This window comes from Bactrocera oleae, chromosome 2 (genome assembly GCF_042242935.1).
Source record: "Bactrocera oleae isolate idBacOlea1 chromosome 2, idBacOlea1, whole genome shotgun sequence".
NCBI classification, from domain to species: Eukaryota; Metazoa; Arthropoda; class Insecta; order Diptera; family Tephritidae; genus Bactrocera; species Bactrocera oleae.
Window position 1 is genome coordinate 76,928,644 of NC_091536.1, and position 25,631 is coordinate 76,954,274.

The 25,631-nt window shown below is 34.2% G+C and overlaps 4 protein-coding genes and 1 long non-coding RNA gene across 10 annotated transcripts; 3 read left to right on the forward strand and 2 right to left on the reverse strand.

The window, feature by feature from the left end:
• The first annotated feature begins 8 nt into the window (after window positions 1–8).
• Window positions 9–892, forward strand: Kmn2 (kinetochore Mis12-Ndc80 network component 2). Its single transcript, XM_014234502.3, has 4 exons — window positions 9–168; window positions 243–367; window positions 422–520; window positions 575–892. The coding sequence occupies exons 1-4, from the start codon at window positions 165–167 to the stop codon at window positions 629–631; spliced, it is 285 nt and encodes a 94-aa protein (XP_014089977.1). The 5' UTR covers window positions 9–164; the 3' UTR covers window positions 632–892.
• On the reverse strand, window positions 529–1,743 carry PIG-H (Phosphatidylinositol glycan anchor biosynthesis class H). The gene is made up of 4 exons (XM_014234499.3): window positions 1,094–1,743; window positions 910–1,037; window positions 775–852; window positions 529–722 (listed from the first exon to the last, which is right to left on the reverse strand). The coding sequence occupies exons 1-4, from the start codon at window positions 1,473–1,475 to the stop codon at window positions 639–641; spliced, it is 672 nt and encodes a 223-aa protein (XP_014089974.1). The 5' UTR covers window positions 1,476–1,743; the 3' UTR covers window positions 529–638.
• On the forward strand, window positions 1,734–19,598 carry flfl (serine/threonine-protein phosphatase 4 regulatory subunit 3 flfl). Of its 5 annotated transcripts, none has more exons than XM_036368201.2 (12): window positions 1,734–1,752; window positions 10,999–11,128; window positions 11,193–11,361; window positions 11,420–11,663; window positions 11,734–11,921; window positions 12,105–13,046; window positions 13,112–13,289; window positions 13,388–13,643; window positions 14,727–14,993; window positions 15,087–15,214; window positions 15,285–16,276; window positions 16,349–19,598. In XM_036368201.2, the coding sequence occupies exons 4-12, from the start codon at window positions 11,426–11,428 to the stop codon at window positions 16,445–16,447; spliced, it is 3,288 nt and encodes a 1,095-aa protein (XP_036224094.1). In that variant the 5' UTR covers window positions 1,734–1,752; window positions 10,999–11,128; window positions 11,193–11,361; window positions 11,420–11,425; the 3' UTR covers window positions 16,448–19,598. The 5 variants fall into 5 exon arrangements, with proteins under 5 accessions (XP_036224094.1, XP_036224120.1, XP_069961814.1 ...); XM_036368227.2 differs by having other exon boundaries at window positions 11,435–11,663; XM_014234494.3 differs by lacking the exon at window positions 1,734–1,752 and adding an exon at window positions 2,430–2,844.
• Window positions 3,254–4,779, reverse strand: LOC118681840 (uncharacterized). Of its 2 annotated transcripts, none has more exons than XR_004977602.2 (3): window positions 3,984–4,779; window positions 3,823–3,910; window positions 3,254–3,764 (listed from the first exon to the last, which is right to left on the reverse strand). It is a non-coding gene; the product is annotated as an uncharacterized lncRNA (long non-coding RNA). The 2 variants fall into 2 exon arrangements; XR_004977594.2 differs by having other exon boundaries at window positions 3,955–4,779.
• A 3,802-nt stretch (window positions 19,599–23,400) lies between the features above and the next one.
• On the forward strand, window positions 23,401–25,488 carry LOC106617360 (cilia- and flagella-associated protein 36). Its single transcript, XM_014234476.3, has 5 exons — window positions 23,401–24,206; window positions 24,281–24,480; window positions 24,550–24,716; window positions 24,787–24,940; window positions 25,010–25,488. Exons 1-5 carry the CDS (start codon window positions 24,104–24,106, stop codon window positions 25,325–25,327), a joined length of 942 nt encoding a protein of 313 aa, XP_014089951.3. The 5' UTR covers window positions 23,401–24,103; the 3' UTR covers window positions 25,328–25,488.
• Window positions 25,489–25,631: the final 143 nt, after the last annotated feature.

The window sequence follows — 25,631 nt, forward strand, 5'->3', positions numbered from 1 at the left end:
TCAGTAGTGTGGAGATTATATAATGGGCTTGACTCTAGATTGTCAAACGCCGTTGATTTTGTTTTGTCATCTCTGTAGAAAAACGAATATTCATAAAAAAAGAAAATGTCAAAATAGATTGCGTTATTCGAATTGAAATACAATAAAATTTAACCGCTACTTAAATGGGTAAAATTATTGAATTGTTGTTTATTTAATTCTAATTTTTAAGTGTTAAAAAATTTAATTATTATTTTTTTTAGACGAACGACTACAACAAGTATTTCATCTGCGGCCTTTGCAGGAAGAAACCATTGCTTACCGCAATAATATGAAACTTTACCGCACACTAATGAAACAGACATGCAAGGCGGAACTTGAGAACTTTGTAACTACTTATATAGTGAATAAAATATCGAATATTGATACAAACTAATTCTAGGTAAAAGTAGAAATGAATATTGCGGATAAAGAATTAAAAATGCCTGATCCAAAAACTGTACCACCAGTTTTAACCGAAAATGAGGATTTAACACCAAAGGCAATATATTATATTTTCAATGAATATCCTTAATTTATTGCAGTTCCTTTTCAGATAGATGCACTAGTGGAAGACATAAGAACAACTTCGATTGGATTAGATCTGCTATAGCTTATATTTATGTCATCCGATTCGATTTGCGAAAAATTTTATTGAGACATCTATAGGTCATCTGCAAGCACTCGAAGGATGGCTGCAAAGTCTACATAAAAATAAAAATTTTAATAGAATTAAAACTACACATAAAAAATTACATTAAAAAGTGTAACTATCGGCTTCTTCTGGAAAAGGCTTCCCTTTGTTCGAATTATTAGTATATAATGTACATCCAGCTAAAATAAAAATAACTAAATTAGTTCTACTGGAAAACAAGTAATTTGTTTACATACATCTTCGATAACTTCATTTATTACTATATCATAAATATTGTTTACTGGAATGAATAAATTTGAAGTTCGCCTTAGAAACCGTACCGTATGGCATTGAAGTGCAAGATCCAAGCAAATTATAACTTTTTCTGAAATACAAGTCATTAAAGAAAACATTTTACATATGTGTATAATAAAAAAGTACCAGTTTCAATTAATGACATTAAGTTGAATATCCGATATAGTAACCACAAGAGGCAACTGAGATCACATAAAATGTGTCCTTTTAGAAGTGTCACGTTTCTCGATATCAATATGATATAAACAAAATAAATAATAATACTCAGACATATATGTTTAATTTTTTGGCATCTTTGTAAGGCATATTGTAAATTGGTTAGTTTTAGCTCAATACAATCTTTGCCATATTCTTGCACGGTGAGCTGAAGATCTGGTGATTTATTGCCACTGTACCGTTGGCTTAGGCTGTGGTATGTATAAGTTTGCGTTGTGCACTCTGGAGATGGAGAAGGCATTGGACTATTCACTTTTTGATCCTCAAAGAATGATTGTAAAAGCGAATTCATACAATTTTATTTATACTATTTGTAAATTCGCTTTGGCTATTGTTTTACTTTACCCATTTATTACTTCGGTTGTCAAAACTTTTTTGACGTTTATTTAATGCTTCTTATTCGCAAGTAAAGTGTCAGTGTTTCGTACATGCAGGTTCTATAAATTGTTTAAAGTTGCATAATCAAAATAAATATTTAACATGATCTTGTTTATGTATGTACTGTAGTTTAAATTTGTTAAAATTTTTAGGTCAATGGAATTGTATTCTTGAACTCTTGAACAAAATTTGTAAGTATAACATAGAAAATAATTTTTTTTGTCTAAATTGGCGAAACGCATTGTTTCTTTTCTTATATTGTTTTCCTTAAGTATGGTCATTCCTTTCTTGTATACACACGAATATTCGTAAATATTGACGAAAAGGAAATAAACAGTGTAATGGGAATGATGCCCATCGCCTGGCGGACTTTTATGAAAATATCTGATTGTTGTACCGCTTCGAAAGTTTTTATATTTTATTTTGGGATAAAAGATGAATATTATAAAAAAAATTATGATAGTTAGTCATTCGTCAAATTGCTTCTAGAAATTTTAAAGTGTATTTTCCAAAATTTGTTTACTGTTTTTGAATATGTTACTGGCTAGTGCGACATCTCACGGCTTGTGATTTACTGATAAGTCAATTGCACCAACAAAAATATCTGATATGCGTGAAATTGCATTAAAGTTACTTATATGTATAACTATCCTATTAAAATTAGTAAATGTAAGTTACTGTAGAAAAATAATTATAATTATAATAGTGAGCACAGATGAGTATTCTATAAACCAATTGTGGTTATTTTATTTTTCTCATTATGACTTGCTTGCAACTTTGCAACACTGTGCTTGGCGCCGCCATTTTCGAATGACGAATATCGGAACACACACATACAAGCAATGTATTCGTTCGATCGGAACAGTTGGAATCGAAGCAACAAATTTTTAGCGACCGATGAGACGACGACGGCTCGAGTGTAAAAGCTGCGAATTTTTATGTGATTTTGTAAATTGTGAGGGCTAAGAAAATAAAGAAAAAGTCGCTAGTGATTTTATCAAATTGTATACGCGTGTGAAACAATAAGAAATATGCGTAAACGCAAGTTGAAGTGCTAAAGAGACGAATACAATATAATTGAAATCAGGCGAGCATTAATTACGATTAAAATATATATATATAAACTGAATTGAATCAGAAAGGAATGAAAAAGTGAAATAGTGTGGCCAGCGCGAAAAACGTGAAGATATAGCAATTGCATATATAGCAAAGAACATAAAGACATCGCGGTGGAGATCTTTAGGATTTTGCTGATTTCATTTCATCACTTGCGGTAGCTGCGAGTACGAAAATACAATTAAGTTAATATTTTATAAGTCGTGGATATAAAATCTCACAAATCGTAAACGCATATATACATATATTTTTCTTATAATTTGGAAATTTTGTTAATTATGAGGTGAGGTGGAGGAATTGTGTCAATATGGAGTCGCGGCATGAAGTGCGAAGTGTTTGATATGTGAAATTATATGCAGAATAGAACCGCCCGCTACTTCAGCATTATTTGCCGCAAAACGCCCCACCACAATGCGCCCACCTCAATCCATAATTTTTTTTTGTTTTGAGGTGTTTCTTTCGTATACTCTCGTGTGTGTACAACACGTTAGCGCGTCACAACTGCAGCCGTAACAGCTCGTCGGACGATGTCATCTATCAACCAACATTGTCGTCTTTCGCCCCCCCCTTGTCGACAAAATGCGCACATGTAATTGTTTGTTGCGCTTAATTCATTAATGTTTTCTATACTCGAAGGACATTTGTAAATATTATACAATTTGTTTTGGTTCTTTTCAAATTTGTTTTTATAATCAAGTTGTTTCATCGTTTCGTTTTTCTTGTATAATTTAAGAAAGTGTATGAATGGTTTAGTTTTTGTTTAGGTAAATATGTATTTTGACCAGATTATTGGTCGTTTCTCGTGTTTTCGTTTATTTTCATCATCGTTTTTAACTTTTTCACCCAAAAGTCTCTTGTGTTGATGCAGCTATTCATGTTTAATGGTGAATTTTCTTGTGCCGCTTGCTTACTTTCGTGGTGAGTTGATGCATATAGCGTGTGTGTATCCATTATTTTATAAATTGCTCTCACTGGATTTTCGTCTCATGTATTTTATATAAAAATGTCGATGCAATTTATTTGCAAATACCATGCATTTAATATAAAATATGAGTGTAAATGTGATAAGTAGATTAATTTATTTGAGCTGAAATAATAATATAAGTCAATAAGAGCAAAAAGGGAAAAAAATTAAAATATAGTACCACTACATCTTACCACCTTTGGCGAGCGCGTTTACATCATGATTAAAAGTATGAGTACTTCATGCTTATATCTCGGTATGGACAATATCTAAAATTGGAGAAAAATAATCTAAAATATAAGCGTATATTTACCTTTGGTATAAATGTAAACATATACGTACATTTGTACTACCAATACTACCGTTCATTGTAGCCCTGTATATGTATCTTAAGCAGGTTTGCAGCACTACTAACTTCTTCATTTGTCAGGTATTAAAAAGTCTGATTTTTGCATCCACGCTAGTATTGTCCCCTAGCATTAATATTTCCCATTACAGTAACAAATACAATTATTGGATATTTATGTCTGATTATCAGTAAGGTCACATTTGAATACCGGTGATATTTATGGAAGAGAACTTTAAGCTTAGCCATCGTAATCTCCAACATTTCGAACTGTTAAATTAAATTATCTTACATAATTTCACATATCATGGCTCCATCTATTGGTCCGGAAAATAACCTGGAAAACAAACATTATCACTTTCTTATATTGTATATAATTTTGTGTTTACACTATCGTTGATATGTTTTGCTCTAAGTCAGAAAGGTTTTAGCTTGTCAAATATATAAAGACGTCAGTAGATTCAAAAATGTAATTAACAACGAATGCGTAAATTACAATTATTAATATTTAAACATATTCATTATTATCACAAACTGATTTGCCAAAGAGCTTCAGTCAATAATCGGTGTGCCTAACTTGATGGAGAGCACCAAATTTTATGAGTTAGTGATGCCAGCAGCTTTTTCGCTCATATGAATATGACTTTATGATTCCACTGCTGTGATTATTAATACATATACACTGTGTGCGAATTGCCGGCATTGTTTCTAAACAGGTTTTCCTTAAAGTTTTAACTTATTGTGTTTTTGCAAGGTACATAGGTACTTGTATTAATGCTTATACCAAGAGACTTCATATTAATTCCGCATAACATTTTTTGTGAGAAGATTTGTGAGCTTGAAAGTAAACAGACGTCTATGTGTGCACTTACATACACCTATATAAATATATATTATTCTGGACTTGCACAATCAATCGCTTCCAATGAATATTCAGCTGATAAGTCAAGACGCCATCATCAATGGTGACCGTCGCAAGGTCTGTTATGAAAGTTGTGTGACTGACGTTCACTTAGTACATAAATAGTGTGTTTATATATATATACATGTATGTGTTTATGTCTACATACCTTAATATTTTGTTTAGTAAAATATTTTTTTGTTTTTGTTTTATTGGTTATTTTGTTCGTATGTTCGTTGCCGAACTGACTTCGTTGGCGCATACATTTTACGTATGCTCGAGTATGTTTAGACATGTGGAGTGCGGGGTATCACGTTCAGTATATGCATATTTTTAGCTATACATATATGTATGCATGTAGGTCTATATTAAATTTTTTTTTATAATTCTCGCGTATTCTTTTCCTTAGGGTTCGTATGTTCTTGAATAATATGATTCCTTGGATTATTCGAAATATTTTTCAATTTCAATGCCTTCTTATATCCTGCACAAGGTATATTACGTTTGCCACGAAGTTTGATGAAAACATCGGAGACCCCACAAAGCATATATCTACATATATACATATATAATTGATCAGCGTAATGAGCCGATTTAGCCATGTCCGTCGTCTATATACGCGAATTAGTTCTTTGTTTTTTTGAAAACCTACAACTTACCGATTCAAGCCCTTCAGCAGTCTGCCCACGCAATACTCTATAGTGGCGTCGCCAAACAACACCACAATGCGGCAACCGCCCCTGCGGATTCTACAGCGGCAACAACCACCACCTACACGCCACTCCCTCACTCCCAGGATCACCCCTAGACACCAGCGACAAACTCGACTTTCACAATTTAACTACAACGGACTTCAGAGTAAGACTGGGAGACTGAATTTATTAGCCGGAAACGCGTATCGTTAGCTGCGGTCCAAAAAAAAAAGGTTTTAACGTAATATGTAAGGGTCGCGAGCGAGGCTTAGCCTTCATACTGCACAACACAGTGCAATATCATCTCATCGATGGCGACATCGACCGCATTTTATGGTCGTATAATCGTCCACCTGTGCTCACTATTCGTCGAATTTTTGAACATTTCGAGTGCACATTTTCTTTAAATAATGTTCAAGTTTCAATAAGACGAAGAACCGTTCGAAGTATTGAAAATATTGCTGCCGTTCAGGCAAGTCTTGCTGAAGACGGCAATTTGCCGACGTTCTCAAGAATTGGGACTGTCTCCCTTCACAATTTGTCGGATTTTGAGAAAGAATTGAGCTTGCATCCATATAAAGTTGTTCTCACTCAAGAACTGAAGCCATTGGACCACCGTAAGCGTGATAAATTTGCTGATTTTGCCTTTGAACAACTTGAAAACGATCACGATTTTTTTTTTTTAAGAAAGTCATATTTTTCGATAAGGATCACTTTCATCTGAGTGGTGCGGTAAATAAACAAAATTGTCGATTCTGGTGTAAAGAAAATCCACAAATTCTTCATGAACAACCATTACATTTCCCTAAATTGACAGTATGGTGTGGTTTTTGCTCTGGTGGAATCATCTGTCCGTACTTCTTTCGAAACGAAGCTGGTGATACCGTTACTGTCAATGGAAAGCGATATAGATCAATAACCGCAATTTGCCGCAATTGGAAAAAGTTGAATTCGACAACATCTGAGCACGTGCAACAATCGAATTGTTGCGAGAAAACTTTGGAGATTCGATAATTTCAAGAAATTGTGACATTGAATGGTTGTGTGGAAAAGTTGTGATTTAACATCATTTTACTATTTATTGTGGGGTTATTTGAAGTCATTGGTCTTTAGCAATAAACCAGACTCTCTTCAAGCTTTAGAAGTCAATATTGAACGTCCTATTCTTGATTTAGTGGAAAAAGTACTCGAAAATTGAGTCCATCGAATTCGTTCCTGCAAAAGAAGTCGTGGAGGCAAAAAAAAACTTTAAATTTACTTAACAGTTAGTGTTTTTTTTAAATCATATCACTCTTATTGGAAACCCCTTTAGTTGTAATTGAACAAAAAAAAAACCATTGTTTAAGGCCTTCTAAATTATATCTCGCAGACGCGAACGTCAATTCCGCAAGGTGATGGCAGCTGCTATCGCTCGCTTCATTCCGACTGTTTTAAGCAAACGAGCGCGACACCTTACGCCATGCCCATCCCTGTGATTCTCGCATAAGCTCTGTAACCTCTTCACCGGTCTCAAAGCCTTGTCAAATCCGAAGAGACATCCGATCGGGTTGAAATTCAATTCGATGGTCATGCCTCCTCGGACCCGCGGCAGTTTACACTGTACCCTTCGACAGACAAGGCCAAACGATATGTTACCCGACGGCAGCGCAAAATGCCAAGAGACTGCGTACCACCTACTTTTACCCATAAGGAGGTCCGGAGTGTCATCGACAAGGTTAAATCATCCAACTCCATTGGCCGAGATGGAATAAACATGTTGATGCTAAAGCATCTAAGCTCGCCGAAACTAAGCTTTCTAACCAAGGTCATCAACACCTTTCAAATACCCGGTGTGTAGAAAGTCGGAAGAGTAGTCCCACGTTTCGTCCGATAACTCTCCTTTCCCCAGTAGTGAATACGCTTAAGGCTTTGCTAATCCCGACGTTCACTCACCACCTGAGCCTAGCAGACCACTAGCATGGCTTCCGCAAAGTGCACAGAACCATCACAGCACTTAGTGTCATAAGTGTCCAGATAGTTCATGGCCTAAATCTAAAACCACCCTATGAGAGAACGATCCTCGTAGCGTTGACACTTGGTGTCAAACCACTACCCATGCAGACGAAGAAGTCGAGTTGCCACGAGAATCTAGAGTGACCCTTGAGCTACTTCCTTCTGGATATTGTAGCAGGTTAAACTCGTACTTATCCAGAATCGAACCCAACATACCAACCATATGTCCAGCGTGCAATGAGTCCCCGCATGATTGTAACCACCTCTTTGCATTCCCAACGAACCCCACTCTTCTAACACCCTTCTCCCTATGGTCCGACTCCGGGTGATTTGATAACCCCTACAAAAATCAAACTCAAGTTCTTTTATGGAAAACTTTCTCATTTGAAAAGGCACCTTAACGAAATTTGGCACAGTTTGTTTTCCAAAGCAGCACTACAATCTTCGACCAATTTGTTCAGATCGGACTACTATAGCATATAGCTGCCACACAAACTGATCGATTAAAATCAAGATCAAGTTCTTTTTATACCCTTTCATGCCTTAAAAAAATTCATCTGTGAATTTAACGTGTTTGCTTATGGTTAGAACAAAAATTGTATGTTTTATAGCTATATTCCCTGCATATTTTATACTTAAACCTTATACAGAATTGATCTACAAGATTGTTGTGTCAACAAGATACAAATCTGAAGTCATACTAATATCGTGACTGCTTTGATTTTAGGAGATTGGTTATATTTTGTTAACGAAAACATCCTTAGCTGGCTTTGGCCGAGAAAATTATGGAGGAAAACTCTATTGGGAATATATATTTCATATGCTTTCTCTTATATCATAGACCCTTATGCGTATTCATTCATTTTAAATGGCATATATTTTCATAGGGTGCATAGATTTGGTGCAACATGTGGCTGTGTTTGCACTAATGTTCTCGCTTATAACATCTTTATTCTTTATGCATTTATTTTGGTTCATCCTACTATTCGGCACCTACTATTCGGCACTCCCTACCTCAGTACAACACGAAACTTACAGGTATTCATAAAACCATTAAATTTATCTACATTCATTAGGGTATCGTATATACCTACTTGTTATTTGTATGTACATGCACTTTGTGTGCGGAAAAGCGCTGGAATTTCAAAGTCTCAAGCACTACAACTTCGTGTAAGTCTCAACGTCAGCTAGTTGCGTTTGGCGGCAGTGTAAACACTTAGCAATAGGGGGTTTACGACGAACTTTTTGCGTTCGCTAGATGGCGGCAACTTGTGGGCCTTTGTTTGGGGCACATACATACATACATATATACATATGTATTTTCAAATACAAACACGTAGTTGTTTGTTGTAAGCTTACATGTAGATGAGCATTACTCATGCCATTTTTGCATTTTTATTGCCTTTTTTTTGTTTGTTTGTAAACAGAAAGTTTCGTTTTCGGGTGTGTAACTTTTACCGATCTCACCACAAGTTTATATATATTTCGCCTTTAACTATTCTTTGGCTACACACTATACCGCTACGTTCGGTTTGGTAATTTGCCGATGTGTTTGCATTTACACATTTCGCATCCATCTACAATTATATACACACATACAAACATAGTTTACCTATGGGAATAAAACGAATGAAAAAAAAAAAAACTTGACTATTGAAAATGAAATGCAGATCAACAAAAACACATTGACAACAAAAATGCAAATATTTACTATTTTAACTTTTTGCCGCATGGACAGCACAGCATAGCAGCGAAGAAACTAAGCGCGTGATGACGCTGTTTATTTGCTTTCACAATTTCATTCATTCATCCATTATATGTTATATATACTATATATGCGTGTGTGTGGTTGTAAATATATGCTTGTGATATTGTGCGTAATACAACAACAGCGTATATTAGGGGGCTTAGTATATTATTCAGCGTTAAAGCGCCGCCACTTTATGAGTGCTTTGACCTTTTTTCGTCGGAAGCGTCATCAATGTAAAGTTGATATCGAATTTGTAACAAAAATTTTGACAAAAACAAAATGCCAACATTTTTTTTTTATCAAAAAATACGTCAGAAAACTGGTCTCTCGGAGTAGTAAACAACAGGCGAGACGGAATTTTTGATATGTATAAATTTTGCAACTTGTGATTACGTAAGCCCTATATGAATGGCTAAGATAAAATTGTGCTGCGTTTCCACGACAGTCACCCGACCCGTAACCGGAACGGACGTGGATTTTTATTCGGCCAAGGACTGTAAACTCGGCAACATCATCGTCCATCATGCTAGTCATCGTTCCACCGTTATTGTTTGTTTCCGAGGCATGTACCTTCTTGAATTTTTCGGATACTCTATAAAAAAATATATATAAATGAATAGCGTGCGAGTTGAGTCGATTTAGCCATGTGCGTCTGATAAGATATCTTTACGAAATGCAGTACGGATTGTCCAAGGCAACGGTACAATCTCTAAACAAATTATTCAGATCAAAATCAAGTATTTTTAACGTTTTCTTAATTAACGAGGTAGTATCTTCACAAAATTTAGCATGCATTCGGTGCCATCTCCGAACTGTAGCATATAGCTGCCAGACAAATTGATCGATCAAAATCAAGTACTTGTATGGAAATTTTTTTATTTGTGAAGAGTATCATAGCTTCGAATTCAGCCTTTTTGTCTTTTTCTTAAATAATGTCGGTTTGTAGGCACACTATTCGTATTTATTCTCCACGCTTGACTCACCGTTGCACTCTGTATTTAATCTTGTGGCACGTGGTAAATATAATATGGGTCACAATACTAAATAATTACTTATTATGCTTTCAAATAATTTAAAATATCCTTGATAAAATTCAAAAGTCTTCTAAATGACATTGATGTTGAAAGATCGCCGATACCGATAAGAATGTAATGTAAAGCTTTTCGTTACGAACACAACATCGTCTAAATACCCGAACGTCATAGTTAATCGATAACGATGTAATAGCCATAAACATTTCGCGATCTTATTTCTTTTAATATGCATATGTTTGGTATATGTACATACATATGTGTTCTCTTTGTTTATATACATATGCGTTTATAAAGATTTATATATATTTTTAAATATTTTTTTAATACAAATATTGTCCAAAGTGGTTTCAAAACCTCTGAAAATATTTATATTAATTTTTGGTCAATGCTGGTTCTCATTGTATCGAAAATGTGGAGTGGAAAATGTTTCAATAAAGAATTGCTGTTAATATTAATAATTTTAATTAAAAAATTTAAACAGTTATTTAAAAAAAATTATATGACTTTTACGAATATGCTAATATTTTGATATTCAAATTTCAAATATTTTGTAGTCTCGTTAGCTTTAGCAAATACTTATCACAAATAGAGATTAACGAATCTATAGCTGACTGCAAATTTTTCTTCAATCTTTATTTGCAGATTATTTTCGCAGCGCGAACATTACTTCCATATGTATATCCATACTCCAGAAAATTGTTGAAAAACAATGTCATCAAAAAGATTTGTGAAATTTGAATTCTAAATTCAAAGCCCCATAAAGTAATCTTCCGTAAGTTTGAAAAGCAAAAAAAAAAATGTTTTTGGGTTTTTTCAAATACTCGATTTTTCTTTAGTAAACTCACTTGGGTAATTCCTTGAGTTTATTTCAGCACCATAAGCTGCAGGAATAAGTTGTGTATTAATTAATTGTCTATTGTTTGTAATACACACATACGCACGCACACACAACATCAGATAGTTGATTAGCGTGAGAGAGCAACAACTATCGTCAGCTTTCAAAGTGTACGTATTGTACTAAGCGTAATACTAACAATTAGCCTAATGGTATTGTTAACTCTAGATTTTTATGTTGCAGACTGAAAAGTACGAGTTAGCTGCTGATCGTACTCTGGAATTTGTGGGTAATAATATATTCAAAAGAAAGCTTAGAGTTAAAATTAAAAGATTAAGAGCATACAATTTGGAGGAAAATATGACCACAGATACCCGCCGACGTGTTAAATTGTACGCTTTGAATGCAGAGCGGCAATGGGATGATCGCGGCACAGGACATGTATCTTCGAATTATGTCGACAGGCTTAAAGGTATTTTTGTGTTGTATATATTATATATAATCAATATTATTAATTTTTTCATATAATTTTACACCAAAAGGTATTTCATTGCTGGTGCGTGCCGAATCGGATGGTTCTTTACTTTTGGAAAGTAAAATTCAACCCGACACCGCCTACCAAAAACAACAGGACACACTGATCGTTTGGTCAGAGGGCGATAATTTCGATTTGGCATTAAGCTTTCAAGAGAAGGCTGGTTGTGATGAAATATGGGAGAAAATTTGTCAGGTAACTGAAATACTAGTCAATAATATTAAAAATAATACTTATAAACAAATTATATATATTTCTCAAAACAAAGCTTGAATTTATTATGCATGATTTTTATTACAATTAATATTTAAATATAGTTTCACAGTACAATTTTTTTTTGTGCCTTACCTTGAGCAACCCAATATTTATCATTTATAGGTTCAAGGTAAAGATCCATCAGTTGAAATAACGCAAGACATCGTTGAGGAATCCGAAGATGAACGTTTTGAAGATATGTCCGACACAGCACCGCCCATTGAATTGCCGCCATGTGAACTAGCACGTCTGGAGGAGATCTCCGAAACCATACAGAATTGTTTGACCACACCATTGCGAAAGGAGAAACTCTCCATGGCTTTGGAATCCGAAAATTATATAAAAAAATTACTAAATCTATTCCATGTATGCGAAGATCTCGACAATACCGAGGGTTTACATCATCTCTTCGAGATCTTCAAGAACATATTCCTATTAAACAAGAATGCATTGTTCGAGATTATGTTCGCTGAAGATACTATTTTCGATGTGGTTGGCTGCCTAGAGTATGATCCCAGTTCCACTCAACCAAAGAAGCATCGTCAGTATTTAAAACAATGGGCCAAGTTCCGCGAAGCAGTACCGATTAAAAATCAAGATCTGCTCGCCAAAATCCATCAAACGTTCCGTGTACAATACATACAAGACATTATATTGCCAACACCATCGGTATTTGTCGAAGACAACATGTTAAACACGCTATCCAGTTTTATATTCTTCAATAAAGTGGAAATTGTCACACTTATACAAGAAGATGAGCGCTTCCTGGTCGATATGTTTACCATTTTAACAGATCCAAGTACCAGCGATGCCAAGCGTCGCGATATTGTGCTATTCTTAAAGGAATTTTGCAATTATGCACAGAACTTGCAACCACAAGGCAAAGACTCTTTCTACAAGACACTCACCTGTTTGGGTATATTGCAAGCTCTGGAGATAACACTGGTGATGAACGATCAAAAAACAAAATCCGCTTCAATCGATATACTCACTGCAATTGTGGAGTTCTCACCGTTGGTGGTGCGCAACTACACATTACAGCAGGAGGTCAATCGTACAGAAGGTGTAAGTATTTCCATTACTAAATGCATATAACTTAATGTACTGATGAATTATTTGTCTATTTAAAGGATCGTATGCTGTTGAATATTGCCATTGAACAAATGTTAAGCGATTCCGAACCCGAACTTGGTGTCGCAGTGCAATTAATGGGCATCATTAAAATTTTATTGGAACCCGAAAGTATGTTAACGGAGAAGGCAGAATTTTTGAACTTCTTCTATAAGCACAGCATACAAACGCTGATTGGTAAGTGGCACAATCACGAAAAATTCGGTCTGCACTTAAAAGTATTTGTATTTGCATGAATTTATGTATTTTTATGTTGTTTTTTTTTTATTGTCCAGCTCCACTACTTATTAACACAATCGGCGATCGTCCAGATAGTGAAGACTACCAAACCGCACAATTGCTTGGCATTGTCTTGGATATATTGTCATTTTGTGTGGAACATCATACTTATCATATTAAAAACTTTATCATACAAAAAGATCTCCTAAAGAGAATACTTGTGCTTATGAAAAGCACACATACGTTCCTCGTACTTGGCGCACTTAGACTTTTAAGGAAAATTATTGCACTTAAAGACGAGTTTTATAATAGGTAAGTGAAAAAGAAAATTGTTTGTCTATAATATTCTTTCATTCTATTGGGAAATGTTGTTTTAGACCACTTAAGTAGTTAATGACTTGCTAGTATATCGATCAAACTAATCTCACTTGAGCTCCAAGAAATCATTGACATAGGATCAATCAACACCATCCCTAAGAGTGTTCCTTTGAACGATGTTCCGTGATTTGGAATACACCATAACAACAACAACAAAAACAACAAATTTATTTATGAACAAATTAATTTTCTCAGCATTCAGCAGACGCTGGTCGTCGACCAACTCCTGTGCGACCGCGATATGCTTTTGACCGAGAGTGGATCGCAGGAGGTCGGGGGAACTTCTCGCCTTGATCAAAGTTCAGGTAGCCGATATTTTAGTACTTCTCACTGGACACTGTCCAATGGGTACTCATGCAGTACGACCTAGAATACTACCCGATGCTAGTTGTCATAGTTGTATGGAGGAGTAGAAACATTCCGGCACTTTCTTCTCCACTGTCCGGCTTTTGCTAGCCTGAGACTGAAACACCTCGACAATCACTTTCGGCGGACCAGAAGACTTTGCCGAAATGGATATTGGCCAAGTCCCAACAAGTTTGTTACAGACACAAAGCGCTTTGTCGACATGTAGGGATCTTTTTAATCCAGCTCATAGGAGTTTTGGGGTACCACAACGGACTGGCGTTTTAAGCTGTCCAAGTGTGATCCTTCTTAGGATCGACCTTCTAACCTAACCTATATAAATTATTATCGTGACGATTTGTGTCGATTTTGCCATATCCCTCTATCCGTCTGTATATTCGTGAACTATTTCCTGTTTTTGAGATATCGATCTGAAATTTTGCACATTCTTTTCTGCCCAAGAAGTTACTCATTTCCTCAGACCTGCCGATATCGGATCACTATAGCATATAACAGCGATACAATCTGATCGACCAAAATCGAGTGCTTTTATGAAAAACTTTTTAACGGTTTGGTAACTTTAAGTTAACGGGTGTTTGTTGCTGTATTGTTTTTAAACGATTAAAATGAATTGAACTCACACAAAATATTTAATTTATTTTCTTTTCACAGGCATATAGTTAAAGGTAACTTATTTGCACCAGTTGTTGACGCATTCATTAGAAATAATGGCAGATATAATTTACTCGAATCGGCTATACTGGAATTGTTTGAGTTTGTAAAACTTGAGGATATTAAAACGCTTTGCGTCTACTTCGTGGAGAATTTCAGTAAAATATTTGATGAAATCGAATATGTACAAACATTTAAATATCTCAAAAACCGTTACGATCAGTATCAAGACCGAATAAAGGATCGCGACAAGATGTCGCTGGATACGTAAGTGGTCATATTTAACACATAAGCTTACTACAATGCAATCAAGAAGACTAACAATAATATTTTATACTTTTTTTATATACATATATACAGTAGCTTACCGATTATACGTAGTCGCTTCCGCCGCGATCCGCGACAGATGGACGACGAAGAAGAGATGTGGTTCAATGAGGAAGAAGATTTCGCCGATGAATATGATACTTACAACAGCGTTATGAAATGTATGTTTTATTAGTGGTATTAATTTAGTTTAGTTTCGCATATTTATGATTTACCATTTTCCATTTGCAGCCGTCACCGAAAAGAATGGCCCTTCACAATCTCCGTCACAACAATCATCGATACAACAAAAATCGCCACCACAAGGCGCATTGCTAGGCAGCAGTAGCAGCGTAAATAGTTTGAGCTCCACAACGACCACGGCAACGACACTAACACCGGCTGTAGGCGTGAGCGGCGTCGGCGGTGTATCATCCATCAGCGGTGTGAGTCTCAGTGATGTGGTTTCAAATGCGTCCAACAGTAGTAGCCTTGATCATTCACAGTCTGCCGCTGCTGCCACACAGGCGCATTTAGGTGCAGCTGCTGTTGCCGCCAACATTGCGCTCCACCATCAACAGCAAACGGCATTGCATAATTTCCAACAACAACAGCAGCTAAATTTAAATAGCACCCTAGTGGCAGCAGCTGCTGCCGCTGCGGCTGGTGTGGCCAGTACATCGGCAGCTAGTGCCGCACATTTAGAGGCGCAAAATCAGCATCAACATCAACATCCCGAACATACACACGAGGATCCCGATATTGTTGAATTGCGTCAGCATTTGGTTTCCATTGTACCACAACATCAAGAATTGGCATTAGCCGCAGCCGCAACGTCATCATCAACTGCCGTCACGGGGTCCGCATCATCAGCGGTTGCCGCGCTGCAATCGCAGTCATTATCATCCACATCGATAGCGACACCATCCACATCAACCGCGCTGTCCGAGTCGGCGGTCGCCGCCGCAGCAGCAGCCTCACAATTGCTAACATCAATCGCATCGAGCGATGCCGTCGCTGCGGTGGCAGCGGCTGCAGCCGCAGCTGTCGCAGCCACTGTGACTGGCGTGACGCCCAATATGGGTGGCGGCGGTGGCGTGGTAACTGCGGCTAATTTGGCAGCGGCTGCAAATGCTGCGGACACGCTGGCGCTCAATGTTGGCAAGCACAACGACAGTGTCGATAATATGGGTAACGGTAACGGCAAAGATGGCGCTATTTCGTCCGTCATGACTGGGAAGAAGGTAAGTTATGATTTAATAAGCAAAATGCTAATTAGGACTAAATATTATCATAACCTATTGTTGAATTTGCAGGGTCTCGTCGACTATGAGAGCGATTCTGGCGATGAGGATGACTACGAGGAGGAGGAAGAAGAGGAGTCGCCGCATCAGAAGAAGCCACGCATGGCATAGCAAAATTACGCTACTAACGCAGCGGCTGCGGCGGCGGCGGCAGCAGCAGCGGCAGCGGCAGCTGCAGAATCAATTATTAAAACATTCGCAACAATGTCTTCAACACATTACAACAACAACTGCAACAATTTGTAAAAGCAATAGCCATATAAATGCAACGCTTGCAGTAGTAACCAGTGCCGTACACAAGAGTACATACCAAGAGCTGCAACAACAACAACAATTACAACAATAGGTGTAACAGATATACAATAAACACAGAGCGAAAAACAATTAGCGATAATAAAACAACAACAACAACACAACAACCAGTTTTGGTCAATGTGACAGAACAACAACAACAACAACAAATACAACTAGCATAGCCAGCAAACTAAATAAGAAGAAGAATGCGAACGTAAGAGACTCTGAAGGTCTTGATTGTCTTGTTTATACTGACACTGCAGATGGATGGGACGGCAGACAAAAGTAATATAATATAAAAAAAATGAAAGAAACGTACATACATAATTTTACATAGATACATAAATACATACTACATACAAGTATATAACGCGTAATCTACTAGAGAATAAATAAAATAAAATAAAATGAAATTAAATTCGCAAAATACTAATTAAATAAATTTTGTCGAACTACAAATACATGCATACATAATATAATAAATATATATATGAACGGAAGAGCTGAGTTGAGAGTTTGTTGGAAGTCAAACAAATCTTAAAAGCAAACAAAAAAAGTTATATTGAGAGAAAAAATATAAACACAACAACAAACACATCAGAAATAACAAATTGCTAGCAAGCAATTGAAGGATGATGCCAGTTGAACTCATACTTCATCTATTTACTTTACGAATTAACAAAATGTAATAGTCGTCATCGTCGTTGTTGTCGTCGCAATGTTAAATCTAATTTAATGGGGACCGCTAAATTAATTTAAAGGATAAAAATAAATATATTTAAAATAATGGTAACAATTTCTACTATATTAAAACGATGAAAAAACACCTGCAGTGCGTTATCAAAAATGCTGTTGTTAAGCCGTAACACCTGAAATGCCACTACTTTTGAGGTCAAAAAACGATTGCCTTATGCAAAAGCATGCTGGTGTCTTGCTGGTAGTGCAAAACTATTTTGTTTTTTTTTTTAAGTTGGTCGGTTAATAACAGTTATTTGCGATAACTCATTGCAGTGCGCGCAGTCGTATGTAAACAAAAGCAAATAAATTAATGAAATTGAAGGCGGAAAAGGAAATGAGTTGTAAATTACAAAGGAATTTGCTAAATTATGCCAACTAGCGATGTGTCAAACTACTTTCACTTTAAAGTCGAAAATTTGCTAGTAGAACCGACTGAGGTTTGCTTAAAGTTGTCGTTAATACTTGTCTTTTTTTTTTATATATGTTTTTATATAATCTGTTTGTTGTTTTTTCATCCTCAAAGCTTTTACGGAACGAATTAGTGCGTTTTTGCTATTTATGGTTTGTAGCGCTCGCTCCTTTTAATTATAGAAAGAAAACGGCTTGCCAAGAGACAGCAATTTTCTTAAATTATTCATGTCAAGCAATCGATAGTGATTTAACTACACTTTGGTACAACAACAAACCTACCGAACATTACACACACACACACTAATAAACACAACCAGACGCACAAGTTCAATCACCTATTCACATTGAACCAAGTTTGAGGCACATTATATACGATAATGAAACATTAAAAAATACGCTTAGCATTATTAAAACTTAACGGCAGTAATATAATATTTAAAAAAGAAAATTAATTTTGAAAAGTAACGATTTTGTAATATATAAAAATGTTTGCATATGTAAAAAAAAAAAAAACTAAATGTAAATTTACGTGCTTACATATCAAATTTTATACGATATCCTGTATACACTATATATGTTCCGAAAATTGTTTAATTATATATATTTTTTTCAATTAAAAAATTAATTTTTAGCATACAAAAACCATGGAATATTCACTCATGGCGTTAAAACCTTTGATTGTGTATATTTTCATTTGTTTTTGGTACAGCATATATATGTATATATGTATATTAATTATTTTAAACCACACCAGTTAGCATTTGCATAACTTTACACTTTCTCTTTTGTAAAAAATTGTACTAAAATTTGATACCATTCGCTAGTGAATGAGTGAATAGAGTGAGAATAGCGGTTTTTATAGTAACTATGCGTCGTTCTATTAGTTTTTACAGTTTCCGAATTGAAAAAAAAACTTGCTGCATTGTGAATATGTGTCTATAACTCGCTGGTTGTAATGTACCACACATGGATTTTTATAATTCATGCTTGATTATTTAATAGGGGAAGTAGAGGTGTTATTAATTAAATATATATTAATATAACAAATGTAATTAATATATTTCCTTAATTCGGTGAATTTTTTATTAATTTTTTTTTATATATTTTTTTAAATTTTTTTTACATTTTTTTTAATTTTGGTTTTTATTTTTTAATTTTTTTTTTTAATAATTTTGATCAAACACAAATCTTTTTCTACAACAAAACTTCAACTCATTTCTTTTACGCCTTTCTATTCAAATTTTAGAAAGAGTTGTTATTTTTTTTTTAATAAAGCGTCGTTTCAGACATTTCCAGCTAACGTTATGCTTTAAAAAATAAATTAATTTAAATTTGCACTTTCAAAAACACTCGAAAACTTAATTCAAAGATTTGAAAAACTAAAAGAAAAAAGAACGATATGTATGTATGTTTTCATTAGTTTTTATTGTAATATAAACAAATACATATACTTTAGTATACACAATTGATTACGTTTAGGTCCATACATATGCATAAATATATATTATGTATTATATTAGTTAAGTAAAAGAAAAGAACAAAATAATAAATGATATGTAAAATGTATCATTAATAAACGTTTATATTCATATACAAACACAAAACACACACACATACATACAAACAATGATAATAACGTAAACCCGGCTCCATAGGCATAAACTTACCTATCTATACATACATATATATACATACAAGTATGTAGTTTACATATATTATACGAATAAGGCTTATTTGTAGACTGTAGCATAACGAAAAATTATTTCCCATACGAGTACACTTAATTCATACAATACATACGCACATATATTTCCTTTAATTATATCGTTTGTCTGTCGTTTTTGTTCGTTAATTTTTCGATTCTCATGTTTGCTGGGATGTTGTTAGTTCCTATTTAGGACTTTATGTAATCCCCGCCCTGCAGTGAAATACGCTGCCTTAGAAGTGGTGTGAACCGCAAATTTTACTTTTCTGCGTACTAGCTTTTTTCATAGCTGTAGAGGGTATTTTCTAAGGCCATGTTCAACAAGGTGTCAGTTGTCAGATGTTCGTCAGTAAGCTACCAGTTTTGTACTAGTTTACAAAAAAAAAAAAACCTGATACCTGGTACATACTCGTAATTTAATGGCTTCCGTAAAACCAAAAGAGAAAAAAAAATGTAGTTTTAATTATGCAGTTAAACTTCCTCATCGGGGCCAATTTATTTGCAGCATACTATTATTTTTTGACAATTTAGATGTTTCACTGCAGAGCGCTGGCATTCATTTTTTTATAATGTTTTTTCTTTTGTTTTTATTTAAAATTTTATTACTTTTTATTTATTTAATTTTTTTTTTTATTTATTTTTTATTTAATTTTTTTATATTTTTCTTATTATATTCTTTTTATATTCTTTATTTTTATTTTTTTCCTATTTGTTTTTTCTGAATTTTTTTAACTATCTTTTTTTTATTTAAATACTAATTGGCTTTATGCTTCGTTTTATTTTACAATTATGATTTAAATTCTTTAAAACATTTTTTAATTTTTAATTTGTTATCTGAAATTGTTTATTATATATTCTTGTAAATTTTGTTTGTTTTATTTAATAATTATATTTAATTTTTTAATTTTTAATCTATGTAAACTTTTTTTAAATTTTGATTCCTGTTTTGATTTTTTTGTTAATTTAATTTTTTTTGCTTTTATTTAAATTTTCTTTATTTAATATTTTTATTGTAACTTTTATTCTGCTCTAATTTAAGTTTTTTTTTATTTATGTTAATATTTTATTTATTTTAAATATTTTTTTATTTACTTTTTTTTAATTTATTGTTTATTTTTTAATTTTTTTAAATTTAAATTAACATATTTTTTTATTTATCTAGTTTAATTGTGTTTTTATCCTTCTTAATTTAAATTTTGTATTTATTTTTTAATTTTAATTGTTTTGATAATTTTAGTTATTTTTTATATGTAAATTTTTTTAATTTGGTGCTTTTTTTAACTTTTGATTAACTAATTTTTTCAATTTATTGTTGTTTTTTAATTTATAGTTTACTAACTTATTTGTTGCACTGCATTGTGTTTTTTTTAATTTTAATTTTTTTTTTTCGATTGCTTGTTTTTTGTTAACTTATTTTTCTCACTTTTTTTTAATTTTCAATTAATTAATTTTTTAAATTTATTGTTTTTTTTTTTTTAATTTTTAATTAATTTTTTGTTAATTTTATTGTTTTTTTTAAATTATTTATTAATTTTATTGTTTTTTTTTAATTTTTACTTAACTTAGTTTTTTATTTATCTAATTTTATTTTTTTATTTATTTAATTTTTTTTGTTATCTTTTTATGATTTATAATTTTTATTTCTTTTTGTATATTTGGTTTACATGTACATAGATAAATATTTTTCCATTTATTTGCATCAATTTTGTTTTTCACCCCCGATCCGTGTCTTTGTTGCATCCACACACCTCGCTTTGACTGTTCGCTTAATTAGTGTCCTGCCACTTGTTTCCTTCCACACGGGCGCTCAACGCTTAACAAGCAGTCGCATATATATAAAATACGCGTAATAACGCTTTAAGCACTCTCAAAATCACTTACACCTGCACATAAATACAGCTACACTCACACACACATATATATGTACATTAAAAAAAAGCATAAATTTTTGCTTTGCTATAAAAGGGAAAAACAAAAAAAAAACAAGCTAAAATTATATTGGCGACATTTCTGTGCAAAGTTGTTGTTGCAGTGCATCAAAGAAATGAAACAAAAAACACATAGACGAAATGAGGTATGTTAGTTATTCTTAAACATAAATATGGATGAATGGATGAATATAAAGTTTTTATAGTTTATACTTACTATAAATATATGACTACTATAATATAACAATTATCATTATCGCTATTATAATATTAATTATGCAGTTACATTTATTTAATTATGTGTAAATTATATACATACATACATACGTATACATACATATGTGTTTTTATGTAGCATATATATGTATCTGCGTCGTTGCAGCAAAATCCAGTTCACATCCCTTAATTCATAACCACACTTCTAGTTAAAAGCTGCAGCAATAATTATTTCGAATTTTCCCTCACATTCTTTTCGGCTCATCACCTAAAATTTCTGGTTTTTACACTTTCACGTCTAGGATTAGCCAAGTTCCAACTGCTAGTAAAATTCTTGCAGAAATGTTTATAAAAAATATGAAAACATTTTCGTTCTTTGTTTAAATGTTTTTTCCGAACAATGTTGTTTCACAATGTTTTGCAGCCAGCAGCAGCGTTTCAAATAACGAAAGTAATTAAACGAAATTTGCAAATGCAGAAATTATAATAAAAAATCAACACTTCAAAAGCAAGAGGAAAAACTTAGTATTTTAAAGTTTTATTTACGTCTCCATATATAAATAAATAAACAAGTATATATATATAAATATATATATATATAAATTTATAAAGTGGAAAGAAGAAAAAGTAATAAATTAAATAATAGTTTTTAATAGTTTTTAAACAAAAACAGTGTGTATTTTCTATTTCAAAAAAAAAAAACTCAGCGTTCAAAGTAAAAGGAAGGAAGCAGTAGTGCTTCCTGAAATAAAATTCTCAACCTGTTCTGAGCTAGCATTCTCCTCAATAAAACCAAATATTTCGCCAGAGACAGCATGTTCCTTCGCTTGATTTCTATCGAAAACGGCTCAGCTACATCTCACCGGAATAAGATACCTAATACCACCGCGACTTAGAAGCATAGTACTGTCGATTCTTACACTTACTGGACTCCAAGTGGTCTTTTATATCATTAACCTATGGCAAACGAAGAGTTCGCGTTGCTTTAAAGTAAGTTTTGTGAGCTTCCTTTCTTTGGAAAAGTTGCTATGTGTGGTTAGTTTCTCAAATAAACACTCGATTCCAGTTAGTCTGAAGAATGGATCACGGTACAAATATTGAAATTTGAGGTTCCCTAAATTGAAATGAAATACATTCAGTTTGAGTACGCATCGCCTTCTTTATAAACTCACTCTAAAACTGCTGAAACACGAAAAGAATGAAAAGTGCGAGGGCGCTGGTGCAAACATTTTGGCTCAAGCTGAAATTTACAAAATATTGTGAAATTTTATAGTCTCTTCGCATTTCGACGCATACGATATCAATGAGCGAAACGTTCTGTTTCTGTGCTTTTCGGTTACTTAGACGAAGTGATTTCGGTGAACCTCTGCCCGCATTGCTGTTCTTCGTATTATGTATGTCTTGTGTACGATAGCTATAGAAGCCTAGAACAACGAGTAAACTCGGTCCACCGGAGGAATAGAGCTATAGAAGGAGCTTATTTGGAGGGATAAAGCCCAACTTTAATCTTATAGCTCTCGAATTGATTGATTCAGTCCCACGATGAGCTTGTTGAACATAGTAAACCACCTGACACCAGTATTTGAAACGCTGTTCGAGACAGTCAGATGGGTGATGAAAGTGACAAGTCAATTGTAAAAGAGGAATGTGCCTCCATTAGCAAAATAAGTTTTCTAACATCTGGTTCTTATGTTGTAGAAGTAGCAGCGTAAGCAAATATTCGGAGAATCTGTTATAATAGAAGTTTTGAAACGGATATAAATCTGTGTGCGTTGCGGTTACGAAGACCCGAAATGGTATGGATTCAAGTAGTATTGAGTTGAAGTGGTAACCGATTCTGGTTTCTCCACAGTGTAGGGGACTTTCCGACTTTCTGCAGATAAATTTAGTGGCTACTGTGGTTTTTAATTGCAATTCATGGGCTTGTAGACATTTTGTTAATTTTTATATCAAAAAGAAAACCATTTGGTGCAAATCGAATACAGCCATATAAAAATATGTGCGTCATTGCAAAGAGGCTTACTGAATGAGAAATGAGTTGAAGTAGTTTCCTCTTTGCGTTTTTCGTAAAATAGTAGTTCAAAGTCATTTCATATTATACGCCTATAATTAAGGTAAGAGTAGTATGCGAAAAATTTACTCAGTACCTATTTTCGCGATACCCCATTAGCTCCTCTCAGCCGCCTCCTCTGTATGTAAGTAAAAACGATGTTAACAAGAAAGTGTTAATTTCGTGTTTGAGAACTTGAAATATGATATTCCTTAAAAAGAATTATGGCATGCTGCCCATTTCACTTCGCACACATTCCAACAAACGAAAAAGTATACCACACTTTAGAATTGGTTGTCAGGGCAACCATTTATGGTCAAAACAAATGCTAGCATTGCGGTACCCAGATGTGTTACAATTAGAAATCACAGTTACTCGATTGCAATTGCCTATCCAATAACAAGCAAAATTTTCACGCTCTCAATATGGCTACAGAGGATTCTTGGGTCTTGGATTCGTTGGTGTGTTTCTTGCATGGGCCCGTCTGGAATGCGCCTCTGCAGACTTTCATAGAGGAAAAATCGTTAGGTAAATTAATTGAGAGCCAATTTAAGTTTTTTGTTTGGAATCAATTTCTTTTAACAAACCTTCTTTGGCTGCAGTCTTCGATCCCAATATGCATATTAATGAGGACAGTCCCGATATTGTGGCGATTCATAATGAGTATAAAAATCTGGTGGATTACATGTTGGGCAGTTTCATGGAGGAAATGCAAATCACGCCGGAACAATTTGAGACTGCCTGCATGGAAGGTAGAAATCCGGACAATCATTTGCACTTTCACCAGGGACTCTTTCAGCAGGTGAGTATACAAATATAAAACAAGCCGGGACCAGTATTCAAAAATTTTTAGCGTCTCTTAAACATTTAGATTTGGGCAGCGAATGATATCAAAATGTTTATACGCATGATGACCCAACGGAATGTAGAGCTGCAACTACAAGCCTTGGATTTGATAGAGAAAAATCAATTGGCACTGCTGCAGGAAAGTGACGCGGTTGACAGTGCTAGTCCCACTGAAAGCAGCAGTTCAAATTTGTATGTTTTTTATTCGAAAACCAAATAATCTCATTTTTATTTTTATAAGCACCGCTATTCGAAATTACAGTGAGAAATATGATGAAGTCGAAGATTTTATAGCCAAATCTGTGGAGAAAGAACTCGGTAGTCCCGATGCGGCCGTAACACCCGAACCGGAGAATGCTGAGGCAAGCGTGAGCGATAAGTTTGAGCGCCTCAATTTGTTCTTCGATAACCAAAAGGTTGTGACCTCTAATAAATATGTACATTTTATATTTTTGATTTATAATCATATTTTACACTTTGCATAGGTCAATCCCGACGACGTTGTGTCGCGTCAAGAATATTTGCGTCAGCAGCGTGATAAAATTGTTGAGATCAAAAAGAAGACACGCGCTAAACAACTTTCGGAGACGGTGGCACGTAGAAGTGCCTCAGAGCCCACATCTACCGGACGTCCGTCATCGGCGCAAGTGGCGCAAAGATTGCTGGAAAACGGTGGCAAAACCACGGAGCTGCTAGATAAAGCATCTGGCGAAGAAATTGCCGGTGAGCCACAAAACTCAGCTCTACAGTTGCGTAAGACTCTGGCCAAACGCTTGCGTGCCGAAGTTGTGGAACAACAGTAGATACATTTAATTGAAAATGAGGCGTTGTAGAGAAAATCTTGCACTTTTTCACATTTTAGTGCAATATACATACATACATTAATATAAAGATGGCATAAACCGAAATAAGTAATTTAAAATATATACGAACATTTCTGAAATACAATTTTTCTTTGGAAATATATGTGTCTCTTGAAAAAGTGAGGAAGGTTTAATTTCGAGCGAGAATGGTAAAGGTATCAAAATATCTCTCTTATTTCATTCGTGCTTTATTTTCTATTGATATGTAGTTCAGTAAAATACTATTTTATTAGAATACCTCAGA

Coding starts and splice junctions, on each gene's coding strand:
- Kmn2 (XM_014234502.3), top strand. Junction 368..421: donor AGGCGGAACTTGAGAACTTT/GTAACTACTTAT, acceptor AACTAATTCTAG/GTAAAAGTAGAAATGAATAT. Junction 521..574: donor ATGAGGATTTAACACCAAAG/GCAATATATTAT, acceptor GTTCCTTTTCAG/ATAGATGCACTAGTGGAAGA.
- PIG-H (XM_014234499.3), bottom strand. CDS start 1,475: ATGAATTCGCTTTTACAATCATTCTTTGAGGATCAAAAAGTGAATAGT. Junction 853..909: donor TAAATGAAGTTATCGAAGAT/GTATGTAAACAA, acceptor TTTTTATTTTAG/CTGGATGTACATTATATACT. Junction 723..774: donor CGATAGTTACACTTTTTAAT/GTAATTTTTTAT, acceptor ATTTTTATGTAG/ACTTTGCAGCCATCCTTCGA.
- flfl (XM_036368201.2), top strand. CDS start 11,426: ATGTTGCAGACTGAAAAGTACGAGTTAGCTGCTGATCGTACTCTGGAA. Junction 11,664..11,733: donor TTATGTCGACAGGCTTAAAG/GTATTTTTGTGT, acceptor TTACACCAAAAG/GTATTTCATTGCTGGTGCGT. Junction 13,644..14,726: donor AAAGACGAGTTTTATAATAG/GTAAGTGAAAAA, acceptor TTCTTTTCACAG/GCATATAGTTAAAGGTAACT.
- LOC106617360 (XM_014234476.3), top strand. CDS start 24,104: ATGGCTACAGAGGATTCTTGGGTCTTGGATTCGTTGGTGTGTTTCTTG. Junction 24,207..24,280: donor CATAGAGGAAAAATCGTTAG/GTAAATTAATTG, acceptor CTTTGGCTGCAG/TCTTCGATCCCAATATGCAT. Junction 24,941..25,009: donor TGTTCTTCGATAACCAAAAG/GTTGTGACCTCT, acceptor CACTTTGCATAG/GTCAATCCCGACGACGTTGT.